The sequence below is a fragment of the Callorhinchus milii genome, unplaced genomic scaffold (assembly GCF_018977255.1).
Source record: "Callorhinchus milii isolate IMCB2004 unplaced genomic scaffold, IMCB_Cmil_1.0 Scaffold3, whole genome shotgun sequence".
Taxonomy (NCBI): Eukaryota; Metazoa; Chordata; class Chondrichthyes; order Chimaeriformes; family Callorhinchidae; genus Callorhinchus; species Callorhinchus milii.
In genome coordinates, this window is record NW_024704744.1 from 76,575,078 (window position 1) to 76,598,531 (window position 23,454).

General features: G+C 46.8%; 2 protein-coding genes across 4 annotated transcripts in view; one reads left to right on the forward strand and one right to left on the reverse strand.

Annotated features, from left to right (window-relative positions):
• The first annotated feature begins 399 nt into the window (after positions 1-399).
• dlk2 (delta-like 2 homolog (Drosophila)) lies at positions 400-7,230 on the forward strand. The gene is made up of 5 exons (XM_007898235.2): positions 400-505; positions 951-1,020; positions 3,366-3,496; positions 4,005-4,149; positions 5,683-7,230. The coding sequence occupies exons 1-5, from the start codon at positions 430-432 to the stop codon at positions 6,425-6,427; spliced, it is 1,167 nt and encodes a 388-aa protein (XP_007896426.2). The 5' UTR covers positions 400-429; the 3' UTR covers positions 6,428-7,230.
• A 702-nt stretch (positions 7,231-7,932) lies between these two features.
• abcc10 (ATP-binding cassette, sub-family C (CFTR/MRP), member 10) overlaps positions 7,933-23,454 on the reverse strand; it is a 31,375-nt gene continuing 15,853 nt past the window's right edge. For 2 of the 3 annotated variants that reach the window (XM_007898234.2, XM_007898233.2), the window contains exons 8-22: positions 23,202-23,373; positions 21,543-21,641; positions 20,773-20,962; positions 20,174-20,251; positions 19,431-19,622; positions 18,575-18,713; positions 17,474-17,651; positions 15,972-16,315; positions 15,080-15,249; positions 13,331-13,491; positions 11,586-11,839; positions 10,091-10,236; positions 9,585-9,682; positions 8,857-8,969; positions 7,933-8,620 (exon numbers count right to left, since the gene is read on the reverse strand). In XM_007898234.2, the coding sequence (XP_007896425.1) occupies positions 8,485-8,620; positions 8,857-8,969; positions 9,585-9,682; positions 10,091-10,236; positions 11,586-11,839; positions 13,331-13,491; positions 15,080-15,249; positions 15,972-16,315; positions 17,474-17,651; positions 18,575-18,713; positions 19,431-19,622; positions 20,174-20,251; positions 20,773-20,962; positions 21,543-21,641; positions 23,202-23,373 (2,470 nt within the window). In that variant the 3' untranslated portion in view covers positions 7,933-8,484. The remainder of the gene's footprint in view (positions 8,621-8,856; positions 8,970-9,584; positions 9,683-10,090; positions 10,237-11,585; positions 11,840-13,330; positions 13,492-15,079; positions 15,250-15,971; positions 16,316-17,473; positions 17,652-18,574; positions 18,714-19,430; positions 19,623-20,173; positions 20,252-20,772; positions 20,963-21,542; positions 21,642-23,201; positions 23,374-23,454) is intronic. The other variant, XM_042333029.1, reaches the window with a different exon arrangement.

Consider the following 23,454-nt stretch of genomic DNA (forward strand, 5'->3'; position numbering starts at 1 on the left):
AAATTCTGTGGAGTATTAGGTGAAGGTTGCCATCCACCGAGTGTGCATTGGGGTACTGCAGGTGTTCAAACAGCTAAAAATGCATATGTATGAAACTGCGCTCATCTACAAAACACAATAACTCCACTTTACAATGTATCGTGTGAAGCACTTTGGATGACGTGAAAGGCACTTTACAAATGTACAAATTATTATTATTAACTCACCCACGAGCACTGAGGCCAATTGTAGCTTTGGTTGCAATCACCAGCTCAGAAACAGGCTAGCACTGTGGGAGTAGCTCTTAGCCTCGTTTCTGACCCTCTTGGCTGTGGGAAGAGTACATTTTATTTAAATCCATTTTTCTCTTTCAGGCATCATATTGAACACGAGAATATAAGAACATAAGAATTTGCTGGCATAAGAAGACCAAGGTCCATCCAGTTCAGAATGAGAGGGATCAGAGACTGGGGACTTCCACTGTGGGGCTTGGCCTGTTTTTTGTGCTCGCCCAGCATGGCCTCAGGTATAAGCAGCACAAGTTAGCAGCTTCCACTGTCTTGTCACCATTGTCTGACTGACTGTCCTACTGTAACTGTCTCCTGTTCAACTGACTGCCATGTCTGGCTGCCGTTGTCCTAACTATCTTCACTGAGGGGAGATTCTGCCACTCATGCAGTCATGAAGTGTTGACTGTGAAGGGATGCTAGTTGTTTGGGGTGGGGAGGCTAGCGGAAGGGATGACAATCCGTGGGATTGAAAGGATTGGGGGGGGGGGGGGGATTTGCTTGTGCTGTATCAATTTCTACAGGTTATGAGTTGTGCTGTCATAGGATCAGAGACTGCTATGTGACCTTGTTACCTAAGGTGGAAGGGCAAGGGGTCAATGCTATAGCCCTGGCCTGTCCAGGGAAAGGCACTTTGTTAGGGTGGGCTGTTGACTGAGTAGTTTTCTCTTTCTCTCTGACTAGGTGCAGAAGACGTGCAGTGTAATCCTGGTTGTAACCTATTACATGGTCGCTGTGAGTCAAGCGAATGCAGGTATGGGATGGTCATAAGTATAGTTTGTGAAGTCCTGCCACTATATAGTTTGTATCGTTTCCTTCCCAGTGCCTGAGCCTTGTGAGAGCCACCACAGGTCCTGGCATTGCCACCATTCCTGCCAGTGCATCTGATAGTGACAGTACTGGACAACTGGTGTCAGTGGGGGTGGGGGGGGCAGGGTCTTGGGCTATAAATGAACCAGGGATCACCCACTACTGACGCTATGAGGTAACCCCTGCTGGCAGGTGTCCTGTAGCTCAGTGGTTAGAGCACTCGCTTTGCAAGCGAGAGACCTGAGTTCAATTCCAGGCCGAGCGAAACCTTGGGCAAGTTTCCTTACTCCACACAGAGCCTAATAATAATCCCTCCAAAACAAAAAACAATAATAAATTGGTCATTTTCAATCTACAACTGTTTGTGGGACACTGCTGTGTGCAATTGGCTGCCGCGTTCGCCCACAAATATACAGTCAATTCACTTTACAGTGTGTTCTGTGAAGCGCTTTGGGACGTCCTCCCGACATGAAAAGCGCTATATCAAAATGCAAGGATTATTATTAAGGTGTATGTGTTTCTGAGAAGGGCAGGAGGGGTAACACCCCACCAATGATCACCGTCAGGGGTTACAACAACAACAACAAGATTACATTTGTTTAGCGCCTTTTACATCGGGAGAACGTCCCAAGGCGCTGGACAGAGTACAGCATTTCAGACCCGAGCTGGGGTTGGGGGGTTAAGGGAGGGGAGGGAAAGGGGGGTGGCTGATGGCATGGTCAAAGAGGAGGGTCTTGAATCGGGACTTGAAGGAGGCTAAGGAGGGGGCGAGGCAGAGTGACTGGGGGATGGTATTCCAGAAATTGGGGGCAGAGTGGCTGAAGGCTCTCCCGCCAATGGTGGGCCGGGTGGTTTTAGGGGACGTGGAGCAGGCCAGAGCCGGTTGAGCGGAAGGAACGGGCAGGTTGGTAAGGGGTTAGGAGGTCACAGAGGTAGGATGGGGCGAGGCCATCAAGGGCTTTGTATGTGAGGACCAGGATCTTGAACTGGATCCTCTGAAGGATACGGAGCCAGTGGAGTCGGGCAAGAGTGGGGGAGATGGGATCATGGAGTTTGGTGCGGGAGAGGACACGGGCTGCAGAGTTCTGGATTATCTGCAGTCTGTGGAGGGAGGAGTTGGGAAGGCATTTGCATAGTCGAGGCTGGAGGTGATGAAGGCATGAACAAGAGTTTCAGTGGCCTGAGGGGTGAGGTAGTGGCAGAGTCGGGCGATGTTACGGAGTTGAGGGAAGGCAGAGCGGGTCATGGCTTGAATGTGGGGGGAAAAGACAATTGAGGGTCGAACAAGACACCTGGGTTCCTGACTGGTTTGGTGAGTTGTAGTGTGCAACCGTGGAGGTTGATGCTGCCAGAGCCTGAGGTGCTGAGGCGCTGGCGCGAGCCAATCAGGAGGGCCTCAGTCTTGTTCACATTCAACTGAAGGTAATTTGCCCTCATTCCAGGACTTGATGTCCGACAGGCAGTCTGTCAGGACAGCAGTGGTCCTGGAGTTGAGGGTGTAGGCAGAAAGATAGAGTTGAGTGTCATCCTCATACATGTGGAAGTTGACTCCATGTCTGCGGATGATGTCACCAAGGGGGAGCATGAAGATATTAAAGAGGAGAGGGCCAAGGACAGAGCCCTGGGGGACACCAGAAGTGACAGTGCGGGGGCTGGAGGAGAGACTGTTAGAGGCAATGAAGTGGAGACGGTGAGAAAGATAGGAATCGAACCAGGCAAGGGCAGGTCTGCGAAGATTGAGTAAAGCAGAGAGAAGGTGTATGAGGATGGAGTGGTTGACAGTGTCGAAGGTGGCAGAGAGGTCAAAAAGGACAAGGAGGCAGAGGGAGCCCTGATCACAGATGTTCAGAATGTCATTAGTGACTTTGACCGGGGCTGTTTCTGTGCTGTGGGCAGTGCAGAAGCCGGATTGGAGGGGTTCAAAGAGGGAATGGTGAGAAAGGAGCGGAGCTGGGATGCGATGACTTGTTCCAGGACCTTGAAGAGGAATGGGAGTTTAGAGATGGGGCAGTAGCTGGAGAGGAGGGACGGATCCAGGGAAGGTTTTTTCAGGATGGGGGTGATGACGGCTGTCTCGAGTAGCTTATAGCTACTCGGGGCAGATTCTGGAGTGTGGTTAGGAAGTGTTGATACTTCTTGGGGGATGAAAGTACTCTGAGACGCTACCCTGCATGAGGGATGCTATATAAATTCAAGTTGTTGTTAAAAGAGAAGCTGCTGGGGAAGGGGAATGCTGGACATGTGTCAGGTATTGGTGTACTTAGTGACCCTCTCTCTCTCTGTCTCTAGGTGTGATCCCGGCTGGGAGGGGGAGCTGTGTGAACGTTGTGTCCGTTCTCCGGGCTGTGTGCACGGCACCTGTCACCAACCCTGGCAATGCATCTGTCAGACTGACTGGGCTGGACGATTCTGTGACAAGGGTAAGTTCGTACAAAACATTTAACATTAAAAACAAGTTTCTATGAATTATTTACAGACCTTTATCAATTAAGTCATTGATTTAGGTCCTGTCTATCTTGTGGATGTAAAGTTGACCCTCTCCCCGTCCCTAAATTATTGCAAATTAGCTGTGCTGCTGGTCCACATAATATTTACTTGATGTCTAATTGATCTAATTCTGAAATTGATCTAATAAAATTGGTCATTCACTTCATGGCCATTTGGGGGCATTGCTGTGCACAAATTGATTGCCATGTTCACCTACAAAATACAGTCGTTACCCTTTACAGTAAATCCTGTGAAGCCATTTGAGATGCTTCAATGACTTGATAAGCTATATCAAATGCTAGGATTATTATTATTTATTCTGCAAAGTGCTTTGAGATTTTTATGTGAAAGACACTGTATCAATGTAAGGCTCTGGGTCTGACACAGGCCCTGCCCTTATGTTGCAATGTTACTGAATGCAAGATTTCTTCTTACCAACAGACATTCATGCTTGCACCCACCAGCAGCCGTGCCAGAATGGTGGGAGCTGCTTCGACACAGGCGAGGGCGAGCACTGGTGCTCGTGTCCGGATGGTTTCTATGGGAAGAACTGTGAGCTGCGGGCAGGACCCTGCACTAAGTCCAGGTCAGAGCTGCAGTCGAGGGCAATGACCAGTAATGGGGGTGAGGGGAACGGAACAAAATGGTTTGCTGAAAAGGATGGAAAATTATTGATGCCACAAGTGGGGGCAGGAGTTCAGGGATCAGTGTGTGTGTGTATGTATCTGTGTGTATACATGTGTAGGGAGGGAACGATAATGTAACTAGCAAAGAGGAAGAGGCCCAGATGTCATGCTCCGCCATCGTTAAGCGCTCTAAGACACTATATTGCATGAAGGGCGCGATATAAATGCAAGTTGTTGTTGGGTCTCTGACCACTGCTTTCCCACAAAATGTTACACTTCACCTGGCGCTTCCCCCAACATGAAAGGCGCGATATACACAAATGTAATTAGCTAATGTTGAGGAGCTGTGGAACAACAGGCTGGTTGGTCAATGGATTTTCCCCATTCCAAACTCTAAAATCAAAACAGATTTTTAGTATGGAAGGAACCTTTCAGCCCATCACGTTTCTGCCTTTCTACCTATAATCACCCTGGATTATTAATCCCATTTTCCAGTACTCTCTCCATATTTTCTAAAACTTTCACTGATAAGATGGTTATCCAGCTCCCTTTTGAAGAAAGGAATGATCCCATTAATCCAGACTCAATAGCCATTTGTGGTGTAGAAATCCTTTTAACCGCTCCCTGATTCTTTTGCAAACAAGGTGTCTCCCGTGTTACCCATTCCCCAACTGACGGGAAATAATTTTTCCCCAATTTACTTTGTTGCATCCCCTCAGAACCTTAATCACCTCCATCCCCTACCCTACTCTGTTCCAGTGGGAAAAGCTTGAATTTAGCTCACCTCTCTTCATATGTACATTGTATTGGGAGTCCCGTAGCGTAGTGATTAGTGCATTCGCCTTACAAGCAAGAGGACGCAGGTTTGGTTCCCGGGCGGAGCGAACCTTAGGCAAGCTTCCGTACTCTACAACTCTCTGTTTACCCAGCAGTAAGCATGAACCTGGCTGATTCAAGGATCGCTTTCTGGGGATAATTATCCCTGCCCCCCAGATAAAGGTCTGAAAATCAAAAAATAAATTGGTCACTTGTCCACGACTGTTTGTGGGACACTGTTGTGTGCAATTGACTGCCTCGTTTCTCCCACAAAATACAAAGTCAATATACTTTAGTGTAAAGCGCTTTGAGGCGCCTCAATGACATGGTAAGGCGCTATAACAAATGCAAGGATTATTCTTATTGTTATTAGCATATCCGGGACCATCCTTGCAGATCTTAGGATCATCTCCACCTAATGATAGTTGTGTAACTCCTAGCTCCTGCACTGAGTGAGGCTCTAACAACAACAAAATTACATTTGTATAGTGCCTGTTACACTAAGACAGAGAGTGAGTATGTGTGTGTCAAGGAGTACTCCGGGTAGGTGATAGTGGAAAATACTGCAGATGAGAACTGGAGTGAGGAGATGGGTCAGACAATTCCTGGTGAGGGGAGGAACTGCAGAATATGGAAAGGTTTGTTGACTTAAGTTCCTTTCACTCTCCTGGTTTCAGGTCTCCCTGTAAGAATGGTGGGACGTGCTTGGACCGGGACGGTTTTGCGGACACGCTCACCTGTCGTTGCTTGGCTGGCTTTGTGGGGCCGAGGTGCGAAGAGGACGTCGACGACTGCCTGATGCGTCCATGTGCCAATGGTGCCACCTGCCGGGATGGAGTGAACCGTTTCTCTTGCATATGCCCACAGGGCTTTGAAGGCCGCTTCTGCACCGTCAACTGGGACGATTGTACCAGCGGTCCATGCCAGAATGGTGGTCGGTGCTATGACCGGGTGGCCGACTTTGATTGCGTCTGTCTTAAAGGCTACTCTGGGAAGACCTGCTCTTTACCTGTCCCTCAGTGGAGGAAGGAACGGCCAGCGCTGAGCCGCCGAGATCCTGGGATTACCATTCCTCAGCCAGACCATGCCACTCGGCAGGGATTGGCAGCGTTACCCGCTGCCAGCCCCACACAGCCCGTGCGGGAACAGGAGAGGCTGCTGAAGGTGGAGGTGAAGGAGCTGCTGTCAGAACCCAGCTCAGCACTAGCCCACAGCCAGATAGTCGGCCTGAGTGTGTTCGGGGCCCTGACGGCACTGCTGGTCTCAGTGACGGTCGTTGTGATGCTCTTGTGCCGGCGGCAAGAAGAGCCCTCCCGCAAGCCCCCCCGATCGGGAGAGAGGGGCCAAGCTGAGGGGGCCATTAGCTTCCTACAACCCCCTGCTCCCGAGAGCAGGAAGGAGCTTTATCTTGATCTAATGTAGCCACAATGTTTGGGGCGCTGCCCTGCTGCCAATGTGGACCCACGCCCCCTGGAGGGCAGGGAAGGAAGTCGCAATGTATACAAAGCACTTAAATGCACAGAAAGTTTGCCCTGCTTGCTATTCCCTGGTTAAGGGGAAAAGAGGATGGAAAGCGACGGTGGGTGAACTGAGAGAGGGGCTGGCACCAACATCAAGCATCGAGCAGGCAAGAGATGTTGCGACTTCTGGTAAAATGGTCCAGAATACTGCAAGCTGTACTGGTGTGACTCCAAGTGGAGGCAAGAGAGGAAGGAGAGAGTGGTCTGTATCTAATCTCCCCTACACCCAGCTGAAAGCTGCACACACATGGAAGTCAGGTGAAGACATCAGGTAATAGCTTCCCTTTCCCTTCTCTCTATGTCTATGCCTCTTGGCTGGTCAGGAATCATAAGCCAAGTGAGATAAGGCCTTTAGCTAACCAGTAAGAGTTTGCCCTTCTATATGGAACTATTCTAAGCAGTACAACTGGATCACAGCTGATCCAAGTTCCTGCATGTTTCAGTCAGCTCCCAGGGCTGTCAATTAGACAGTCAGAAGCAACCAGAATGTATCTCTCTCTCTCTCTCTCTCTCTCACACACATACTCTTTCGGCATTCCTCGTGGGACCCTCCAGCACTCAGGATGCCTCTCACTGTCCGGGATGGCCTGAGATGCAGGAACTTGAGGCCAAGCACCAACTCCACAAAGGATATACCGAAAAAAGGATACTTTTCACACAAAGCATAGTGGAAATGTGGAACTCTCTCCCCCAAAAGACTGTGGATGCTGGATCAATTGAAAATTTCAAGACTCAGATGGATAGATTTTTGTTAGGTCAGGGTATCAAAGGATATGGAGCAAAGGCAGGGACATGGAGTTGAGGTACAGATCAGCCATGATCTAATAGAATGGCAAAACAGGCTTGAGGGGCTGAATTGCTGACTCCTGTCCCTGTGTTCCTAACTGTGCCTTTCTCCACCAGTTTCAACCTGTATATAATATTTAATATTTTGGTTTTCATACTCATTGTAGATAATTTATTTTGAATTTTCATAATGTGAAGATGAGATGTGATTATTTTTGATACCTTCTCCCTGTGTGTTCAAGATTTGAATAAAGAAATGATTTGCACTAATCAGCTGTCACTCAAAACTTCTATCTTTGCAGTGGGTGGGGGATAGTGAGAGGAGAGCAGAATGAGAGACAAAGCTGTAATTTTAGTTCGGTTGCATTTTGTCTCTGGGCCAGAAGGATGTGAATTTAAGCCCCATATCACGACTTTGAGCTCACAGTGCAGCACAGTACTGGAGGAATGTTGTGTTGCAGTTTTGGAAGTGCCATCTCTTGGATGAGACATTAAACTGCTGTTCCATTCGCCTGTTCCGGTGAATGTTAAAGATCCTATAACACTATTAGAGAGGAGAAGGAAGTTTCTCCCCGTGTCCTGACCAACAACCTCCAGATAAATTAATCAACAACAAATTACATTTGTATAGCACCTTTCACATCTCAAGGCGTTGAAATCATTCATCTTATTGCAACAACATTCGCAAACGTGCATCACATTCAGCGGTTACGACACTTGACAATTGCCTGCAACCTTAACGGTGCCGTATCAATATAAAGTTGTTATCCCACCCTCTCATCCTATCCAATAAACACCTATTGTATCCTTCATTAAACACTGAGCCAAAGAGAATCCAAACCACAATTAAAAAATAATTCCTTTCACCATTAATAAAAGCAGCTGAAAATATTTCTGAAAGTACGTACAGTACAATAATTAAAGGAAAAGGTTCAGAAAGAATTAACCATCACCGTTTCCATCAATGTGTGTTCAGCCTGAGAGAATAAGCAAACCTTACATCACACAATGGAGAAACAGCCATCCGCACCATTTGTCTGTTACACCCAAACAGCTCAAAGATGCAGGGTGGTTAAGGGGGAGCTGACGTATGTCCAGGTGGGGGGGGGGGGAGTGCACTGGAACAGACAGTCTTAGACACCAGTTACCTCTTGGTGGCCCCTGATCTCTCTCTCAGTCCTGAGAGCAATGTAGGAGTTGATAAAAGTGTGAGTTCTGCTTTTGGGAGAGAACCAAGGGAGAGTCAAACTCCTTCACCCTTCCGGCCTGCATCACCAGAACCCGGTCTGAATCCATCACTGTGTTCAACCTGAGGAGAGAGCGACTGTTAAGAAACAGAATGGGGAAGCAGCAATCCAGAGGGCTCGACTAAGACACTCCTTCAATGCTAAAGAACGTCACAGCCTGTTTGTCTGTTTAATTACAGCAATATATTGATTATCCTCACCCACCACTTGCAAGTTCTACCCCAGTGATGGCAAAGCTCCCCACCTAGCACTTGTTTGTACACCACACACCCCTGATAGCTCAGTGCGGAGCAGTTACCTGTGTGCAATGGTAAGTACAGTTTTATCTGCAAATTCCTCCCGTATTGTCTGCTGCAGCAGCTGATCTGTTCTCTGGTCCACGCTAGCGGTGGCTTCGTCAATGCACAGTACCTGAGTGAAAACAACAAACCAAGCTCATCACCCACCAGTACAGGAAATTAATCAGTCATCTTACCACACCAGCATGCCCTAATGTGCATCACGTTCAGCAGTTACTACACTTGATGTTGAAGCAATATATTCTAACGTGACTGGAAATAACCTCGAACCCACCAAACCACTTAAGTTACACAAAGTCTTTCCCGTAAAAGAAATACTTCAAAGTACTTCACAGATTAGATTGGTTAGAAATTAAGGGAATGTCGTGGAAGTAAATGCAGCAGCAAATCTGTGCCAGTAACATCTCACACCCAAGAACAAGACAAGCAGCCAAATTAATTAGATGTAAGGAGGGGCCTTACCCCAGGAAAACCAAGAGAATACTTTTTTTAAAAATAGCAGTGGTTGTGGGTGGAGGGTTGACGCCATAATAATAACAATAATAATCCTTGCATTTGATATAGCGGCTTATCATGTTGTTGAGACATCTCAAAGCGCTTCACAGAATATACTGTAGTGGATTGACTGTATTTTGTGGGCGGAACATGGCCACACACCCATGACACACACACACGGGATGACACCATGCAAACATGGAGCCACGCCAGTATGACCTGTTGACTGTACCTTAGCCTGAGTGAGAAGTGCCCGCGCCAGGCAGACCAGCTGCTTCTGTCCGGCGGACAGATTCCTGCCCTTCTCTCCCAGCTCTGCCCCTAGGCCACCTACGGTACAGAAACAGGGGCATCAAATCAATGGTGCCTGTCACGCCTCACACACACACACGTCACGCTTCACACACAAACACGTCACATCTCATACACAAACACATCACACCTCTCAGACACACACAAACACGACACGCCTCATACACAAAAACGCATCACCTCACACAAACACAACACGTTACGACTTACATACACAAACATGTTATGTCTCACAAACACGTCACTCCTCACACATACAAACATGGCACACCTCTCACTCACACAGACACACACACATGCACAAATACAGTCTGTTGCATGCACACACACCTACAGAAGCAGTGCTCACGTTCTCACTGGGTGCCTGACATTTGCTACACACAGTGAAATCTGACGGCACCAGTCAGCAGTGTGTGTGTGACCTACCCATTCTGTTGACCAGTTGCAGCAGGTGGCACTGCTTCAGCACGCGGAGGAGCTGCTGCTCAGTGTGCCGGCCCAAGGGGTCCAGGTTCTCACGCACTGAGCCGCTGAACAGAAAGGCATCCTGTGGGATGATGGCGAGCCTGGACCTGGACCATTGCAAAATGCAAGCACCATGTCAATCTGGCTCAGTTGGTGGCACTCTCAACTCTGGCTCAGAAGTTCTGGGTTCAAACCTCACGTTGGGAACTTTAAGACTCACCGTCCATGCTGACGCTAGTCTTGTCTGTCTGGGGGAGCACTGAATTGACTGAGATGCCATAATAATAATAATCCTTGCATTTGATATAGCGCCTTATCACAGCATTGAGACGTCTCAAAGTGCTTCACAGAATATACTGTAAACTATATTTTGTGGGCAAAACGCAGCAGCCAATTGCACACAGCAATGTCCCACAAGCAGTTGTGGACTGAGTGACCAAACTATAATTTCCCACATAAATAAATACATAAATGAAAAATAAATAAACAGATGGCTAAGTCAATAGATAAATAGATAGCTAAATCATAGATAAACAAATAATTCCCATTATTCAGCTGAAATGTTAAATCAAAGTCCCATCTGCCTGTGCAGTTGGACATTAAAGATGCTTTAAGACTACTAAAAAAAAGAGGAGTTTCTCCCAGTGTCTTGACTAACAATTCACCGGTATTCACACCTTATTAGAATAATGATCCTTGATTTCATCAAAATGTCTCAAAGCATTTCACAGGGAATTGTGTGATGTGCAGTGACTGTGTTTCTGTTGGTGAATGTGGTTGCCAATTTGAGCACATAAGTGAATAAGCAATTTATCTGGAGGACAAAACGCAAAATACTGCAGATGCTGGAAATCTGAAAACAAAAACAGAAGTCGCTGGGAACACTCAGCAGGTCAGGCAGCATCTATGGAGAAAGGAAAGTGAGTCAGAATTGGTGACGAATGGTCATGGACCTGAAACGTTGACTCACTTTCCTTTCTCCATAGATGCTCCCTGATCTGCTGAGTATTCCCAGCAACTTCTGTTTTTGTTATCTGGAGGACTGTTGGCCAGACCAGCAAAAGAAACTCCCTACTCTTTAACATCCACCTGAACAGACAGACGGGACATGGTCTAATGTGACATCAAAAAGACGGCACCTTCGACAATGCAGTGCTACCCTAGTACAAAAATCTGCCCTCCCTACTTCCGACTGCCCAGGCAGTCCAGTACATGTGTTTTTGTAGACAGACGTGGCATCTACTTTGGGCCCAGGAACTACAAATTGACTGATGTATCTGCTGGATTGCTGGCTTAGACACCAGGAGAAATGAGCTTTTCTTTTCTGATAACATTGCGGGATCTTTATTGTCCACATGAACAGGCAGAGACCTTGGTTTAACTTCTCTTCTAAGGAATAGAATCTGTGATAAGGCAGGGCTTCCCCTGGAGAGGTGGAGGATGGGCTGTAACTCACCGAAGTTCTTCCAGACTGACAGCTTTGGTGTCGATGCCGTCGATAAGAATCTGACCCTCGCTGAGTTCCACCATGCGGAAGAGTGCAAGGAACATGCTGGACTTCCCGGATCCCGTTCGGCCCACGATCCCCACTCTCTCACCGACCCGGATTTGGAAATTAACCCTGTTGAGTGCCCTAGGGAGTCCTGGCCGGTACCTCAGCACCACGTCCCGGAACTCCACCAAACCCTGGGCAGGCCAAGTGTCAGGAACCTGGAATAAAGAGGTAGCTGATCAATGTATACTAACATAACATTCACTGAGCTTAATGTGTTAATGGAGCAGATTAAGGGGGTTTGAGAGACGAACTGGGAATCAGCCGTGACTAGAAACAACAATAAACCATAGCATAGTGGTTAGCACGCTCACCTTGTTCGATTCCCAAACGGGGCAAAACCTTAAGGCAGTTTCCTCACTCCATACTCCACAGCGCTCCAAGATGCCGTCCGGCATGAAGGGCGCTATGCAAATGCAAGTTGTTGTTGTTGTCGTTTACCTAGCAGTAAGTAGGATCCCGGTTGTTAGTCGATCGGTGGATCGCTTTCCGAGGATAATAATCCATCCAAAAAATAAATAAATTTGGTCACTCAAACCATTACTGTTTATGGGACACTGCTGAATGCAATTGGCTGCTGTGTTTCGCCCACACAATATACAGTCAATCCACTTTACAGTATATTGTGTGAAGCGCTTTGAGACATCTCAATCACATGATAAGACGCTATATCAAATGCACTGATTATTATTATTATTGTAGCAGACTTGGGGGGAATGGGAGAGAACTGGGAATCAGCTGTGATCGAAAACAACAATAAACTCTAATAACCAAAACCTACATATTGGGGAGGTCACTCTGACAGATTTTCACTCTCACACAGACTCAGCTTAGTGCTGGGAACAACTTGCCCTTATATCCTGGCTGAACTCCTCCTCAGATCAAAAGGTCTTCTGCCTCTTCATCCTCCTGGACCTCTCTACTGTGTTCGACACAGTCCACGATGCCACCCTCATCCATTGCCTCTCCTCCCTCATCCACCTTAGTGGGACCACACTAGCCTGGTTCAAGTCCTGCCTAACAAACCGTCTTCACTTTATCTCCTCAAACAGCTTCTCTTCGTGCTCCCCCACCCGGTCACTTGTGGTGTACCCTGTGGTTCAATCCTTGGCCCCCTCCTCTTCCTTGTCTATATGCTCCCTCTGGGCGATGTCATCCACAGACCCTTCCACATGTATCCGGATGACACACAAATCTACCTCTCCTCCAGCTGTGACTCCTGGTCTGCCAACACTCTCCCTGCTTGTCTGGTGGACATCAGGGCCTGGATGAGCAAAAACTACCTACAACTCAATGTTGACAAGATGGAACCCATACTCATTGGCTCCTGTTAACGTCTTCTATCCTGCGGCACTGACCTCCTCAACCTCCTTGGCCTATGCCCTCTTTGCCAGTCTCCCCAGCCCCACCATGCATAGGATCCAGCTCCGTTGCCTACGTACCCACCCGTACTAAACTCCGTATCCCCATTACATCACACACACAGTTCCTCTAAGGTGGGCCTTCTCCCTCTGGTGTGGACTCTGAGGCTGGCAGAGCTGTGCACACTGCCCAATCACAGGAGAGATACAGTAGGAACACAGTTCTCCCATTTCCTGTAACCAGACTGGCCACCCCCACCCCACTCCCCAGAGCCATTCCTCTCTCACCTGCAGGGTACTGTGCTGTGGCTCCGTGGGGATTTCTGTTGAATACTCCTCTATTCGCTCCACGCTCACCATCTGCATTTCTGTCTGCGTAAAGTTAGAGACGAGGCCAGAGAGCACATTTGTGATGGACAGTGCATAGGACAAGGCCAGCCCCACAAGCCCTAAGAAAGTGAGAGAGAGAAACACAAGGAGTATTCAAGCGTGAGAGAGAGGGAGCAAAGTTTGTGCGAAAGGCAGAGTGTGAGAAAAAGTGTGTGAGAGAAAGTGAGTGTGTGAATGCGTGTGAGAAAAAGTATGTGAGACAGAGAATGTAACAGAGAAAGTGTGTGTGAGTGTGTGCGTGCGTGAGAGAGAGTACGTGAGACAGAGAATATGACAGAGAGAAGCAAGAGAGTGAGAGAGAGCGAGAGGGGGACATGAGTATGACCGTATGAGGGTAAGTGAGTGTGAGAGAAAAAGAGAGGGAGTAATGTGTGTGAGAGGTAGAGTGTAAGAAAAAGGGTTTGTGAAAGATCGTGTGTAATAGTAAGTGAGGGAGAGTATGTGAGATAGAGCATGTGACAGAGAGACATGAGAAAGAGAGAGATACAGAAAGAAAGTAACAGCCAGAAAAAGAAGAGAGGGGAATACAGAAAAAGGACAGAATTAGGAGAGAAAGTAGAAAAGAGGAAAGGTAAGAGAAAACACGAAAGAAAAAGAGAATAAATTCCTCTATTTGCAGGAGACCTGATTAATACCAAATGCCGTATTTTGTGTTGTCATGAGAATAATTCTAATAATCATTTTATGTGATACAGCAATTATAGCATCAACATTTCAAAGTATTTCGTGGAGATTTGCTGATGAGTGTTAGTATACACAGCATCTAATTTGTTCATAGCAAAGTTCCACAAACAGCTGTGAAGTGAGTGACCGATTCATCCGGATGATTGTTAGTCAGGACACTGGGAAAAACTCCCTTCTCGAATAATGTAATGGGATCTTTAATGTCTGGATCTTAGGTTAATATTTCATCCAAATGTCAGCATCTATAGCAAAGCAGCACTCCCCAGTACAATCTCCAGTATAATACAGAAACAAATAAAGAATGACTCTCTTGGGTCTCACTGTGTAACACTGTCCTTTAGTTTTGCTGCAGTTATTTCAATGGCTAAAGCCACTGTGCTGCAGGTTAAGAGCTCTCACTGTATCTATAGCCCTGCGGAACAGAGCTCTCACTGGGTCTCCGGTGCGTGCAATCAGAGCTCTCACTGTGTCTCTAGTGTGTGCAGTACAGAGCTCTCACTGCGTCTCTAGTGTGTGCGGTACAGAGCTCTCACTGTGTCTCTAGTGTGTGAGGTTCAGAGCTCTCACTGTGTCTCTAGTGTGTGAGGTTCAGAGCTCTCACTGTGTCTCTAGTGTGTGTGGTACAGAGCTCTCACTGTGTCTCTAGTGTGTGTGGTACAGAGCTCTCACTGTGTCTCTAGTGTGTGTGGTACAGAGCTCTCACTGTGTCTTTAGCCCTGAGATACAGAGCTCTCACTGTGTCTCTAGCCCAGAGATACAGAGCTCCCACTGTATCTCTAGCCCTGAGATACAGAGCTCTCACTGTGTCTCTAGCCCTGAAGTACACTGTCTTGCTATTTGTCCTTTGCAATCTAAATCCTTGGTTTGGCTGCCCGTTTGGAGCCTCTGATTATCCTCTATTTGCAGGAGACCTGATTAATACCAAATGCCTGATTATCAGGCACTGAAGTGTCTACAACTCACCGGGGTCCCCGACTTTCATCTGATGTTCAATGACAGCAATAGCAGCAATGGCGGTGACCACAGCAACGCCAACCATCTGCAAGCGAATGTCCAGCCACTGGATGGCAGTGCCGGAGGCGAAGAGGCAGCGCTGGTTCGTCTCCAGGCGGCTCGCGTTCTCCCACTCAAATCTGCGACAGACACCACGGCGACAGTCAGGTCAGATGGACAATGTCGTGGGAAGCAAGACTCAGGGTGGGGGGGGGAGGGTGGGGGGTGTGGATCATACAAGCCACTTCAGCAGAGTGCTGACTCTGAGCTGGTGCTTGGCTTCGGAAGAAAAGCAAATAATAATCCTTGTATTAATCCCCATCTATGTGATAATGTCTTAAGCAAGTTACAGACAACGTGCTATCAAGCGCAGTGATTGTGTTTTTGCAGATAGCAAACACAGTATCCAATTTGTGCACAAAAATGAAGTGAATTAATAATTTTATCAGTGGAGGAGGAAGATTGTTGGCCAGGTCATCAGGAGAACTTCCTTCTCTTTTCAAATAGTGCCAATGGATCTTTAACGTCCACCTGAACAGGTAGATGGGAGCTGGGTTTTATATGTCATCCAAAGGATGGCATCACTGGCAATAAAACACTGCTCAGTATCGCACTGATGTATCAGCCAGGACTGTGAGCTGATAACTCAAAGCCCTCCCCTGCCTCCTTCAAGGCCCATCTTAAGACTTTCCTTTTTGACAGTACCTTTGGCCACCCTCCTACCCCCACCCTTCCTGCCCTCTAACCCTCCTGATCCAGTTTGGGTCCATATCTTTGACTGTCCCCCAGTGCCTTGGGCTGTCCTCCCGACATGAAGGGTGCTATACAAAAGTTGTTGTTGTTGGTGGTGGCCGTCACAAACCTGTCCATGGCCCTCGAGGCCCGGATGGTGCTGAGGCCAGTCAGCGTCTCCGAGAACTGTGTGTAGATGGACGAGAGGCTCAGGCTGCTCAGCCGCTTTAGTTCCCGTGAGGTGCAGCGGTAATAGCGCTGGATGTGGAAGTACAATGCGGCCAGAGGCAGGAGCATCAGCACGATCCAGGGCAGCCCGTAGATGATTACAATCACGGTGCCCAGCAACCCAAACAGGTTGGCCAGGAATATGTTGAGGATGAAGGGAAGCGTATCGTCCATGCAGTACAGGTCCGAGGAGAAGCGGTTCACGATGCGGCCCACGGGGGTCATGTCAAAGAAAGTCACTGTGGCCTGAAAATAATAGCAACAAAGCACTTCAAATCCAGTCTCACAGTTCACTTTATCTCAGGGTAACACACTTAGTACTAATAATAATGTGTTTAATAAAGTATCTAATAACATTGAGACCCGACGTGAAAGGCACTGTACAAATGTAATTTGTTGTTGATGTTGAGTCGTCTCAAAATACTTCACAGAAATTGCTGTCAAAGGGTTACAGGCAGTTGCTCAAAGGTAGTGGGGGATGTGCAACATGTCCAAGCGGAGGAAGAGAACAGAGGAGTTGGGTAGAAAATCACAGAGAAGAGGTGCAAAAGCATGCTAGGGAAAGTGCATAGGACTGAATAAAAATCTATCTTTTCCTCCTCACCTGAGGTCACCCCCCTCCATCTTTCCCTCCTCGCTTGCATCCATCTTTGTAAAGCGCTCCAAGAAGTTATTCTACACGAAAGACACTATACAAACTCAAGTTGCTATTGTGCTGCGCTAGAGTCTTAGTCTGGCTGTGAGCTCAGAGTCCTGATGGGGCTTGAATCTGTAACTTTCTGAGCCTGAGGAGAGAGCGTGACTGATTGAACCAGGCTGAATGGGTGGGTCAAAAATGGTCCACATTCCCTAAGACAGGTCGATCATCACTTGTCTAACATGGACTTAATAAATAACTAAAATCAATAAATCCTTCTATTTGATACAGTGCCTATAACAGCGAAATGCCTCAAAGCCCTTCACTGGGAATCTCAGTAAAGTTTAGTAACTGTGTGTTTGTAGGTGAACGGATTGCCAATTTGATCACTGTAAATGACTATCTCTCCATATGTAAATGAGAAATTGATCTGGAAGTAATGCTGGCCAGAAAATTGAAAGAAACTCCTTTCTGTTTAATATTCACCTGAATAGGCAGACGGGTATTATGGTTTCATATAAATCTAAAGGAAGATGACTCTGACAATGCAGCTCTCCCAGTGCAAAATGAAAGGATACTACTTCATTATTATATCTATTGTGCTCCGCCACTGTCAAGCACTCTGGGACACTACACTGTGTGAAAGGTGCTTATATAAATGCAAGTTGTTGTTGTTGATACAAGCATCAAATTGCCACCTGCGCCCCCCATACACATATTTCTGATTGTCTAGGCAGCCCAGCAGGAATGTCCACCAGAAGCCTCACCTTCAGCACTTGCTTCAGCAGCTTGTTGTGGATGGTGGTGGCAGCCCGGATAGCACTGTATGCAAACAGGAAGGCACGCAGGGCAGTGAAGACCGTGTTGGATGCTGCGATGCACCCATACACTGTGAGGTAGAACTTGACTTGGGATGAGAGATTCCCTCCGACTGTGACTGGGGATCTGAGACCAACAATAACAACTTGCATTTATCACATTAGAGAAATGTCTCATAGTACCCTACATAGAACATTGACATTTTCAGCACAAGAATTCAGCCCAATGGTCTGCTCTCTGAAAGAACAATCCATTTAGCCACATATCCCTGCAGATTACTCCTTTTTAAACGTTTCTTTAGTTTCCTGTTGAAAACTAATATGGATTCTGCCTCCACCACCACACCTGGCAGTCCTAACAACTCAACAACTCTCCGTGTGCACAAAGAAACAACTATCTCCCCCTTTGATAACTATCTTAAATTGATGCCCTCTTGTCAATGATTCACTGAACAGTTGAAATAATTTCTTCCTGTTATCCCTATCAAATCAGGTTTCCATTCAATCTTCTATGTTCCAGTGCAAATAGGCTCAGTTGTTCCAGTCTCTGCTCATAGATCAAATTCATCCGTGGTATCATTTTTAGTAAATCCGTGTACCCTTTCTAAGCCCTGACATCCTTCCTACAGTGGAGTGACCAAAACTGGATATTATACTCTAACTGCAGTCTAACTAATCACTTATTATTAGCTGTGCACAATTGGCTTCCGCGTTTCGCCCACAAAATAGACAGTCTGTGTTTTGCCCACAGAACACAGTGAATCTACTTTACAATATAATCTGGGGTACGTTTTCTCCACGACATGATAAGATGCTATATCAAATACAAGGATTGTTATTGTACAGGTTAAGCATTAACTCGTTGGTGTATATATTTTATGCCACTTTTTATAAAACCGGATTGGATTCAGTTTCTTTACCGCCTTGTCCTCTTGCCTTGCCACCACCTGCCTTCTCACTATTAGATTTGTGAAACATTAAGATTTATATATTTTATTGAATAAAGTTAAATAGAACTGAAGTTCATGGGTAAGTGTTCCATTTACTCACATGAAAAGGTTAGAATAGAACAGCAGCAGGTGTGGAAAGGTGCTGCTGCTGGTGGAGGAGCCATTGCCAGACATGTTGCTTTGGTGCTGCAGGTTGGAGATCCAGTTGGAGAGCCACCAGTCGGATACATTCCGGGAAGCTATTAGAGAAACAGACACCAGATGTCAAATACATTACAGAGCCTGATCTGCTCACAAATTGAGACCAGACACCCAATGTGTACTAGTTGCCTTGTCTGTGTCTGTAACTCTCTGTAATCTCGATTCTCGAGTAAGGTGAAATTCAGGAAAGTGTCCTTACTCCACACGCCTCTGTTTACCTAGCGGTAAGTCGTAACCCGATTGTTAGTCGATTGGGGGATTGCTTTTTGGGGGTAATAAGCCCATCCCCCCAAAAAAGAAAAATGTGGTCACTCAATTCACGATTGATTGTGGAAGACTGCTGTACACAACTGGCTACCATGTTCGCCCACAAAATACACAGTCAATCCACTTTGCAATATATTCTATGAAGCGCTTTGATCCTTCTCAACAATGTGATAAGGCGCTATATCAAATGCAAGGATTATTAGTGTTACTATAACCCTCCACAACCATATCTCCTGAACACAACCAAAACATGTCCATGGAAACCATTTTGTGTGTGAGCTCTCTACAGACAGCAAGGGATGTGGCCCACAGCTGTTTGCTCTAAGGGAGTAGGCAAAGACTCGATACATCTCATCATCCTATTAGACAGATTGAGCAAAGGGGTGTTTTAAACAACAACAACAAAATTAAATTTCTAAAGCGCCTTTCATGTTGGGAGGACGTTCCAAGGCGCTGAACAATCAGGGATCAGGACCCGACTGATTTACCTTGCATCAGTAGAAGAGAGACGAGGATGGAAAATGCCAGGCAGCAGCCAACTGCGTGCCAGTAAGCACTGTACACTCGCAGCGTCACCGCTCCCACCTTCTTGTCCTCCTCAGACACTTGGACGCTGTCCGTGCAGACAATGTCATAGGCCTCCTCCTCCACCACAATAGCACTGCCCTTCATTGCAGATTCTGAGTCATTTCATTTTTTTAAAAAACAAAATTATGTTGATACTACAGTAAGTTACATTTATGTTGTGCCCTTCACACAGGGTAGCTTCAAAACGCCACAGTTTGATGCTGAAAAAGTGCAGGTGACCTTAGGCATGGTTGAAGAGAAAAGTCTAGGAACTGAAGCAATTTGTAGGTGAGTGTGAGGATCTTGAAATCGATCTGAGATAGGGAATCAGTGCAGCCTGGCAAGGACTGTGGATGATGGGGGTATGGCATTTGGTACGGGAGATGTCACAGGTAGTGGAATTTTTAACTGGTTGGACTATGTGAATGGTGGAGATGGGGAGACTAGCAAGAAGTGCATTGGAACGCTTACAGCAAATACAAGGCTTTTGTAACATAGAAACATTTCAAAGTGCTTCACCGGGGATTGCTGTCAATTGGTAATTGATTTCATAGACAACCCCAACAGTCAAATTGCAGAGAGGAAGGTCCCACACAACCACGAGGTGAATAACCAGCTTATCTCAGCAAGAGAGCACGAAATGAGAGGGGAGAAGCAGACTGACCTGCAGGTTGCTGACTCGGAGCCTTGCTGTGGATACTGGAGGTTGCTTGGACCAGTGGCAGGATTTCTGCTGGAGTGTCTGGCAAAGGGATTACGAAATCATTCAAACACTTTCAGGGGAACTTCACCGAACAGATACGTCTGCTGCGCCAGTTACCAGCACAGAGCAGCCAGGACTTTGGCTCAGAGAGACAGGGACATGTCTTCAGGTCATTTATACTGTGCCCTTCACACAGGGTAGCTTCATAATGCCACAGTTTGATGCCGAAAAAGTGCAGGTGACCTTAGGCATGGTTGAAGAGAAAAGTCTTCAGATGCAATCTGAAGACAGACAAAAAGGGCAGAGAAACTGGCCTACCTGATTCAACCACTCGCTACCCCACAGCCTACCCCTGGACTCTCGTATCACGCCACTGGTTGCTTGCGCCCTGAATCCCCCGCACTGCTCACACCCCCCCAAACCACCATTCACATCCTTACACTGCTTGCTCACACCCCCCCCCTGCCCGCCCGCTCACATGCATTCCAGCTCCTGTAGCTCTGTCCCTAGCTACTGGACAACAGCAAAGAGAATGCGAGCTGCGAGCTGGAGCCACATACCTGCTCGGATGATCCGGCCGTTGTCCATCAGCACCAGGACGTCGGCCTTGTTCAGGAATTCTGCCCGGTGCGTGCAAAGGATTCTGGTCTTGTCCTTTAAAATTCCCATGATGCACTGCTCCATGAGATGACCAGCAACATCAGAGTCAACCGCAGCCAACGGGTCATCCAGGAGATACAGGTCCTGGTCCTGTCAGAGACAGCGCTCACTCAGAGATGCCCAGGGCAGTGTGCTCCCATCTCCCTGTGCTACCCAAGTCAGTGCCTGCTCCCAGGACAGCCTATAATCCCAGGACAATGTACAGGATATCCATAAAGGTCTGTTAGCCCCATAATTTTTTCCTCCAGTGCATTCACTAATAACTAAAACATGTGGAAGAATGATGCTAATTGTACTTACAGGCACTTAATTGTATTCAGTACAAGTTTTAATCGTATTTAGACGTCCAAAGGATTAGTGTGTGAGAGCGCCATAATTTTCATGGCAGATGATGATCTGGTGCAAAATGCTTGTTTCAGCTCTTCTGTAGTCTCACATTGCTGTTTTGTAACAGGGAGTAACAGGACTCTGTGGACACCTTGTATGTTGCTAGTTCAGTGCACACTCCCATCTCTCTGTATTTACCCAAGTCAGCATGCACCAGAACTGGTGTGGCTCCTATACCTATGCACGCTCATCCTATCAGTATAGACTCTAAGATTTACAGAACCTAAAGTTCCACACCACGTCTCATCCCACTCATAACGTATACACAGACTTCAGGTATTACCATGTAAACGGCTCTAGCAAGGGCAATACGGGCTTTCTGCCCCCCACTGAGGGTTATCCCATTCTCCCCAACCTCCGTCTGGTCACCGGCTGGTAACATCTGCACCAAAACACAAGTCAAACATGAGAACAGCACAATACCTGCTGGAACTTCTGTCATATGGGACGTCCTCCTGACGTGAAAGGCGCTCTATAAATGGAATCTTGTTGTTGTTGTCACCATCACTTTTGTGGGGGGTCAGCCAGGTGTCTGACATAGAAACCCAAACCAAAGTGAGAATTCCATGCATCCCACCTACACACGGTCATTCCATTGTTGGAGGTAGATCGTTGGAATGGAATGTGTACTCTCTCCCGGAGGGATGCATCCTGCTTACCTATTTTCAGAAATTATTAGGCGCAGATTGGCAAGAGTGTGCGTTGGGGTAATTGGGTCTAACCAGCTAAAACAGTATAGCTTGCCATTGATTATCGCTGTCTACCGTCCACCTAATGAAGGCTCAAACCTGTGCTTGTCAGATGTCGAACAACCATCCAGTGACTATCCTCCTTGGGTGAAGGTAAGTGGGGTCTCCTTGGAGCTGAACAGGCTCCAAGGTGACATGTTTGGTAACGAAATGTCGGAATCGAGCCAGCCCTCTGTGGCAATCTCGGTTGTCCAGTTCTGGAGCCAGGCGGGTTCCCAGTATTCCAGGACAATGCTGATGACAGCCCAGCCAGCCTGGCTCATCGGCAGGACCTGGAAGGGCAGACCAATCGCTTGCGGCAGGGAATCCTTCCACTCAGCTCCTGTTTACCCTAGTGGGTAATGTTGTCCTAGCTGGACAAGCGACGGGAAAGCTTGGCAGACAGTGCTCTTACCATCACTCAACAGCAGCCACTAAACACATCAAACATATTAATTCTGTTCAAATTCTAGCACAAAACCATTGAGTATTACAGCACAGAAACGGGCCATTTGGGCTAACAACTCCATGCTTGTGTTTTTCTCCACGAGCCGAAGGATCTAATCCCACTTTCCTATTTACTCCACCAGATCCTTTACTATTTCTTTTCTTCAAACACTTACTTACTTATGTATTTATAATAATAATAATAATAATCCCTGCATTTAGTATAGCACTTTTCATATCAGGAGGAGGTCTCAAAGACAATCTTGTGAAGGATTGGATTTACTATGAAGCAGTAGTGACTGTATTTTGTAGGTAAATGGGGGATTCAATTTTCCGCACAGCAAAAGACACTGAAGACATTAAGATCTTAAACCGACACCTGCCTGCCTGTTCAGGTGGATGTTAAAGATCCCATGGCACTATTCTTAAAGAAAAGGGATTTTTTTCTCGTGTCCTGGCCAACAATCCACCAGAAAAAAAATTGTTATTTACTTTATGGCTGTTTGTGTGACATTCATTTGTTGTGTGCAAATTAGCTGCCACTTTACCTACAAAATATACAGTCAGTACACTTTACAGTAAATAAAGGGAATTATAGTATATAATTATAATAATTATAATCAAGCTTTTGAGAAGTCCTCCCGAAGTGAACAACACTACATTAAATGCGGTTTAGATCACCCCTCAAACTTCTTAGATGCCTTGAAAACAGAAAACAATTAAATTAAAATCAAAAAACTTTTTAAAATAAGTAATAGATCTCATACGTTCAGGTCCTCGGACAGAGCACATGCCTCGATCACGTCATGGTAGCGTTTAGCGTCAAATTCCTTGCCGAAAAGAATGTTGTCCTGGATGGTCATGTGCTGGATCCAGGCCTCCTGCGTAGTCAGGCCAAAGCCACGCTCCAGCACCGAGACAGACACTGTGCCATCCTTCCTGCAGCGACACAGAAACATGGTGACTGATAAAGCAAAGATGTGCTCCATCCCTGCAGGGACTGTCAGGAATAAACATTGG